The sequence below is a fragment of the Kryptolebias marmoratus genome, linkage group LG19 (assembly GCF_001649575.2).
Source record: "Kryptolebias marmoratus isolate JLee-2015 linkage group LG19, ASM164957v2, whole genome shotgun sequence".
In the NCBI taxonomy this organism is placed as follows: Eukaryota; Metazoa; Chordata; class Actinopteri; order Cyprinodontiformes; family Rivulidae; genus Kryptolebias; species Kryptolebias marmoratus.
The window spans coordinates 5129140-5137065 of NC_051448.1; the positions used below are offsets into that span (position 1 = coordinate 5129140).

The window sequence follows — 7926 nt, forward strand, 5'->3', positions numbered from 1 at the left end:
ACATTCTTGCTGTATTTTATAAGGAAGGAAAAAATCACCACAATCAAAATTGAGAAAATTCTGATTTTTCTTAAAGAAATTTATTTAAAAGAAAATTAAAAGCAACACTTGTTTTGACATTTTACATTATACGATCAAATGTCACAGGAAGAGCAAAACGGAAAACAATCACTAATAACTTAAAGACTGTTGGAGGTTCAAGTTCCCGATTCTAGGAAAACCAGGAGCAAAACAAGAGGGCATTCAAAACATAAAGAGTGGTGCAGCGAGAGACTAAGACATTGGCACTTCATAGAGCGACATTACGCCCTGTCTCGTGAGATCCACTAAACGTGCCCCTTCACAAGACGGTCCACTTCAATGTGAAGCAGTCATTTGCTGTGCAGGCTGGACGCTGCAGCCCTCCTTAGGAGTCTCCAGCTCAAACCCCAGGAGATTTCTCTGAATTGTCAAGTTCAGTCCCAGTTAAGAGGTTTGAGTGTAAATAGAACGAACCAGTCCATTTCTCTGGCAACATATTAATCAGCTCAAAACACAGCCATGATCTGCAGTAGTGGTCACATCCTCGGAGTGCTACAGTAACTATCAGGGCAGCTGCGTCAGATAAGCCTCAATGGCCTGAAAAACGAAGACACAGAACAATATTATCAGCATAATCAGTTCAAAACAATGCGTTCAAAACAGCATTTGCTTATTACAAATGATTAGAAACAAGAGCAGCCCAGACTAAGTAGCTCCTCCTGATAAATAATGTCAACTGTTTAATTACTTACGTCATGTTTGGTTCTGTTTTACAACCATTTTAAATAGAATTTAAAATGGTTTTTATGATTCATTTGCATGACTATTTGCAGGACAGGTCAACACCGACATTCGTCAGCAGATTAATCGGATCGCCTGTCGGCAGCCCCGACAGTCTCACTGGGTCTCGTGGACACATTCTGCTGGTTTTATCTCATTGATACGAACACTACTAACTTGGGCCATTTAACCTGATGTGTCCCAACAGCGGAGGTTTTCTGTTTAAAAACCTTTTTGCGAGTCTAAAATTAGAAGATAAATGATCAGTCAGCAGCTTGGTGCAGAGAGACCGGACATGAACGGAACAACGGGGCATTTTCTCCAACATGGTAGGCCTATTTTCCATGTTGATCCAAATGTGGGTAATTTAATTAATTATGTGGCTTCTGAAGGTAATAGTTGGAGCTTTAAATCAAAAGGGGTGAATATATATGCGAATAAATGCATCAGTTTGTAGAATTCTTTAAGTATTTTCCCCTTTTATCTTTGTTAATTTGGAGTATTGTTGTAAATCATTACTTCTAGTCAAATTAGAAGCCCAATCCAAAAAGCTGTGCACCCGTCTGTCTTATTTAACGCAGTTAAAAATAAATATATTCCCATTTTGACTGGGGGTGGATGTGGGTGTGGAAGGAGTCAGTCTCTGATTTAATCATCAGGTCGGACTATTTTCTCGTGACAACCTCAACTCACAGGAGGGAGAAATAAAAAAGGCTACAAAATAAATATTAAACTGCACATATTCTGTCTCAGGAGCTGCAACTGAATATACGATGATAAAAAAGCACATGTTGTTACATTTTTAAGATGTTTTGAAATATAAAAACCATTTCTTCTCCTCACACATAAAAACAGGATGTGGAAACAACAGAAACATTTAACACATAGCACACAGGACACCAGGAGCACTGGAGTCTGATCATTTTAGAAGAAACGTGAGAGATTATGCCTTTTTTAAAATCATCCAGACGACCAAATGTTTTCTCTCTCCCTCTTTTTCAAACATAAGTTTGATGCTTCAGAGGGACTCCAAAATACAAACATCTGTAACTTTATCCAGTTCTAATAATCCCTGCACATCTGAAAGTAAACCTCTGATGAGTCTACCCATCATACCATTGCCAGTTCTCCAACAGGTCCTGGAACCAAACATAATCGAGCTCCTTCTTTCCACAAGTCTTTCAGTCGCTGCCTCATGATGTCAACGTTCCTGAAACAAACATACAGACATCATCAACCCAGTTTTTAGTGCAGTTCTCCTCAGGATGACAGATTAGGATTAACACACTAATGTTTAACTATAAAAACAACAAACCAACCAAGTCAAAAAGACAGCAGACTTTTATTCTTACAGACAGATGTTATGACAGGAGTGTTGTTTTTACACAGCACCACAATGAGTTCAGACTACAGAATATCGTTTTGCTAATTAATCCCATTTCTGAGCTTTTATTTATTTTTGTATTTGATGCACTTTGTCGTGTTAAAATCCTGGAAAACTACTACTAACAATCACCATCCTTAAACCAGAATTTCCCCTACTCCTGTTAAACTGCCAGGTCCAAACCAAAACCTAATATTTTCTTTTTCTAGTTTTGAAAACAACTAAATTTAGACTTTGTTGCAATAAAACTGAGCATTGAGGATATAACCACTGATAAGCCACATTAAAATGACATGCCTGACAGAGTGCAGGGTGATGTCAATTGACGTTAGCAAACATCCTGTTTGACACGTTGGAGGACAAAGACTCGTCACACGTCGCTCGTGCAACGCTCGTTTAATCTGTTGCCACAACAGGCAAAGTTCCTAAGCTTTTACTGTTTACTGACGAATATTAACCAGGAAGAGAAAACGGGGAAATGGTCGATATGAAGGCCAGACGATCCTTTCTGGTTGTCAAAATTTGCATGGATACATTTACGGGATTCAACTCTACACTGTGTCCACGTCTGCTTTGATCACTTCATATAAGGCTAGTCTGTTAGTGCTACGTTTCCTAAAAGGTAACATATATTTGTAGATAATTTATAAGTATGTCACCAGGCTGGTGCTTGGGCTAAGTCTGGTGATGTTAATGAATGTATGGCTTTAATGAGTTCAATTACATAATAAATCTATTAAAGTATCCTTATACTGTTGAAACAATCCAAGTCACAACTGCAAGCTTGTCACAGGACTCGCATATAAGAGAAATACTGACATTTTCTTTTGATTTGAGGCAATTCAAAAACACGCGTTATTGGCTTCTGGTATGGATCAAAACGTTTCAACTTCTCTTGATAAAACAATCTTCCTAGGATAACTGCATTTAAAACTTGCTTCCATCTAAATTCCTCTGTGCTTTCACCACTGTTATGATGCTGAATGTCCTCCATCATTGTCCCTATGTCCATTTTTGGCCACTAAAGCTGCTATTCTTTGTTTCGGCACGAGGTACACAAAACCTGTGAAGGCGGCATGAGGCGTTTAGGGTTCGGGTTGTACCAGCGCGGACATCTGTGTCCACTTCATGTGCTTTGAGCGCCACAGCTGTGACATCCATCTTAGCCAGTGTTAGTTTGTGTTACAGCAGCTCTGTGAGCTCACAATGACCAGCTGTCCTTCCCACACTTTAGGTCTGGTGGTTCAAATATGAAACGCCCACCTGTCTTCTGAACAACTGCCCCGCAGTCTCTTCTCACTTTTCGACAGTTCTGGCCACCACTTCCTGATGACAGATTGAACCCAGTGTAGACCCACCGTTATGTGTCTATTAAAAAAAAAACAACAGCGCAAAAAATAGTTAACAAAATATAAAGCTTAAGCAATCTATAACTCTTTATCTTGAAGTTCATACGTTAGCTCATATGTTCATAAGAACACTTTAAAGGCATTTTACATCTCATTTAAGATAATTTATCAGTTTTAATTTAAGTTTATTTGTTAGCTAAAACATCTTGAATTAACTTAGGAACAATACAAAGATCAAATAAAAAATATCTGTTATTAATATCACCTTTGCAGTGAAACTTACTCTTCATATTTACTGGAAAGAACGCCTTTAACGTGGGGCATGAGGTCAACACAGCAGCCAAGTGACAAACATGGTGCTTCAGTTTGAAGGCTGATGAAAACAAAGAGTTTTGTTACTTTAATTGTTTCATTTGGCCACCAGTGTGTACTGTCTGTGGTCTAAAATGATATTAAACAGGCTCAGAAACAAAAAAAAAAGTTAAAACAATAATTTGTCACAATTTAAAAAAAGATTTGCTGCAACAAATAATAAGCTAAAAGGCAACTTAAAGCTGCACCTGCCTTCTAATATCCATTTTGTGATTTTTCATTGCTTATCAGAACCTTTTAAAATTGAACACATTTGCTTTTTCATCAACTTTATGACTTCTACCTCTAAAAACAAAGACACTCCTCATTCAGTAATCTTTAAAAAAATAAAGATTTATTTTAAAAGTCATAATGAAGTATTAGTTTTAGACCTATTTATTCTGTATGATTCTTTTTAAACACTGCTAAAACGTCACGAAAACTGAAGAATTAAACCTAAATGTGACTTACTTGTTTGTTAAGACAGGTAAGCAGTCAAGTAGCACACCTGTGTCTTGTATTCTGAGAAACAAACATAACCGAAGGTGAAGTACGTTGCATGACTGAGAAAAACCTGCAAACTACGAAATACAATCAAGGTTTTACCTGATTAAGTAGGACACTAATTCACTGGCGTTTCTGCGCCATAATGTCAGAGCAACTTTGAGTCGAAGATCTCTTCCAAAAAGGATTCGAGTCATAGCTTCGTGTTCTTTTGATAACTACGCAAAAAGAAAACAATTTGAGGACAAGCAATGTGAAATAGCATTAAAACGCAAAGGCGAACACGTCTGTCTCTCACCTCAGTGAAGTCACTGTACTTGGAGCTGGCTCCTGCCATCTTGGAAGCCTCTGCGGAGTTCATGGGCAGCCCGTAGCTCTCATAGCAGCGAACGCCCCGCACATCGTCGGAGCACGTCAGCTCGTTCTCTTTGTTGGCCATGCCGGGGTCACGGGGATGGCCTACATTTGACGATCTGCGGTGCAGCTTTCTGCCCACCTCCGCCGCCGATGAACAACTCTTCCTCTTGCAGGACGACGGCCGCTTCGCTTTCACGGGACTCTGCACCTTGTAATGCACCTGAAATCTGACGAGGAGGACATCGAGGTTGGCCAAAAAGCTGTGGCAGTTTAGAAAAACAGCATGTACATATCGTGATAATGGTCATGGGAGGGTGCCTAGATGCGCCGGTGGCTGAGAGGAGATTATCTGAGGGACGGTGAGTGAATGACCACATCTGGATGAACCCCACAAATGCAGATTAGAGACTCACCTGTCCTTATCTAATTCTTCCTTATTAATATTATCCACCTAAAACAAAAGGATAGGGGATGAGGCCACTAACACAGTCTATACTACTACAATACCACTGAACTGTACTTCACTATCACCAAGATTTAACACACAAATAATTAACACAATACTTTTTTTACCTTCATACCTGCTTCATGTTCTGTTCAGTAGAAACATGCAGACAGGACCGCTGAAAGCCATTGGATTTATTATTGCGTTTGACCTTAAAGTTTTCCCGTTTCCAAACATGATTACCAGCTGCCATAATAAGGGACACTGTTGAAGGAAAAAAACGGGACAATCATTAATAGCATTGCTCTTGTTTCTGACAAGACCTAACATGTTGGCTAACTTTTAACTGCAAATTAACTACGACGCAGCTGAGCGGTTCAAACAGATAAATACACAATTAAAACAGAATAAACACTGCATTTAAATATGCGTTGGCCGCTTTTTAGCTCGTCAGGACAGCCTCAGATATTTATCATAATTGTTAAAGTTACATAGCATAAAAACAGCCGACTTTAAAAGGGTCCATTCCGCGGCTAAAGGTTAGCCCACCCCGTTAGCATCGCTAACGTTAATTTTAGCTTCAGCTGATAGCATTTAGCTCAGTAGCGAAGAAAAACACGGAGGGCCGCGCTAACAGGTTAGCTTTCCACCTCAGATAACATATGGCTCCACCAAAGGTAACGCAGATAAAATAAAAATGCTAATTTCGCCATTTTAACACAATGGACTTCAATACCAACCGGTTCATTTTGCAAAAAAAAAGTAATGCGATCGCCGAAGGTGCGTAAATCCCAAAACGTGAAAAACTGGTTAAACACACAGCGCAACTCGCTCCTGCGTTAGCCTTTCACGGTTTTACCATTCAAATGAACACACAGCCGGTGTGTGTGAGGATTGTGGGATTGATTTGGCGTGAAGTCGTAGTTCTTCCTGTAGTTTTAGCGACGACCGGTGGACGAAACGGAGCAAAGCGCCGGTCATGTTGCGCTCTGGCGCCATCTAGTGTCCTTCACCCGGTACTGCAGCCGACATTCGTGTTGTGCTCCGGCGCCATCTAGTGTCCGTCAACCGGTACTGCAGTCATTGTGGTTTTCTTTTAGTTAAACACTATCATAAAACACCCCAGTGGCCGATTTCTTTGATTTAAAATGTTAATGACTTGTTTTTAGAGTTTTTGTGTGGGTGAAGGTACCTCCCTGGTTGGTGACGTGGAAGCTGTGGCAGACCGCTGCAGGACACCGAGGAGGTTACTGTCGCAGCTCAGGTGATCCTTTTCGAAATGTTAACTGCAGTTAGTCAGCCGACTTTGGGTTGTAATTTTCACCAGGAGCTAAACTAACCACATCCATCAAACTTTCCTGTCCTTCGAGAAGCTAAAGAATGACTCAGCTTTTGAAGTTTTTGGTCGGTTTTCACAATTAATTGCAACCATTTCACCCCCACATTATCTGTATTTGCTATTTCCTGCCTTGTTCATGTTTCTGTGTTTGGCTCTCGATACGTCACACTTCTGATTGATCACAGAAAATGCAGAAGTGATCCTAGGACTTTTTTCGAACTTTGATTATAAATTTAAAAATAGTGTATTTAAAAAAAAATGAGAACCTCTGAAAACAAGCACCTTTTATGACTTTCTTTTGATTTATGTCAGCTTCAAAAAACACTTTTCATTTCCCCTTCAAAGCTGTAATAGCTGTCAACATTTTTTTCATGTATGTGTGTATCATCTATGATAAAAATGATCACTAAATATGCATCATTTACTGCCAAAGTATTTCTAAGGTTTTGTTGCCAACAGTTAAGTGTTTACATTTGAACAGTGGCGACACTTCGGACAGTATCGGCGCGTTGTGTTGGTAAAATAGTCTCCCTCAGCCGCTCTGTCTGTGAGAACTTCTCTGCAAGAAGCTTTGGACATTAACTAAGCAAAATCTACTTTTCTGAGCCTGAAACTGAGAGGCACTGAATCCTTGCTGTCCTCGATGAATATATGGTTAATAAGAAAGCTTTACAATTTATTTCCTGTCCCCTCAAACCTGCAGTAGGTTTGAATATATGGACCACTTGAATACCTCGGCATTAAAAGTGCGAGTCATGAAACCAATACCTCTTGACCACCATTTGTGGCCTTTGCTGCATGCCGCCCCTCCTCTTGCTCTCAATGGCCTCTGTAGCCAGAACAAAATTTTAAATGCCCTCAGATTGAGGAATGAATGTGTTGGCTTGTTGTTCTTGCAGCCACCAGAGCTTCAGGTGGATAATTGTGGAGGTGCCTCGACTGCATCTTTGTTCTAAAAGCACCACTTTGCATCAACTTTGCCACAAGCCGCATGAAGTCAAAACGATGGCTGAGATCTCCAGAGAGAAGCACAGGCGGTGATTTCATCGTTCCTGTCAAGTGATTTAGGGACAGCTGCCCAGAAAAAAGCCTCAGTGAAGCTCTCACGGTGTTCTGACTCATCAGTGCCGGGCCGAAGGTCCCCGAGGAACCGTCTTATAAACCCTCCAACCAACAAAGGTCCTCCTCAGACGGCCCTTTCCATCCTCCTTCGTTCAGCGTCGCTCATCGCCTCTTGCTGCAGCCCGGGAGCGTCTTCACATAGCCAGCATGAGACACACTGATGTCATTTTGTTGATGTAATGATGTCTAACACGGATCAGCTGTATGACTGAGTGTGGGAATGTTTCCATGGGGTTTATAGTCAGGGACTTTCTCACATTCCGATCTTTTTCTC

General features: G+C 40.5%; 1 protein-coding gene across 2 annotated transcripts; it reads right to left on the bottom strand.

Moving 5' to 3' along the window:
- Nucleotides 1-58: 58 nt before the first annotated feature.
- On the bottom strand, nucleotides 59-6136 carry katnbl1 (katanin p80 subunit B-like 1). Of its 2 annotated transcripts, XM_017411780.3 has the most exons (10): nucleotides 5932-6136; nucleotides 5328-5455; nucleotides 5160-5197; nucleotides 4688-4973; nucleotides 4492-4607; nucleotides 4357-4407; nucleotides 3818-3907; nucleotides 3449-3553; nucleotides 1918-2011; nucleotides 59-618 (listed from the first exon to the last, which is right to left on the bottom strand). In XM_017411780.3, exons 2-10 carry the CDS (start codon nucleotides 5442-5444, stop codon nucleotides 586-588), a joined length of 930 nt encoding a protein of 309 aa, XP_017267269.1. In that variant the 5' UTR covers nucleotides 5445-5455; nucleotides 5932-6136; the 3' UTR covers nucleotides 59-585. The 2 variants fall into 2 exon arrangements, with proteins under 2 accessions (XP_017267269.1, XP_017267270.1); XM_017411781.3 differs by lacking the exon at nucleotides 5932-6136 and having other exon boundaries at nucleotides 5320-5460.
- Nucleotides 6137-7926: the final 1790 nt, after the last annotated feature.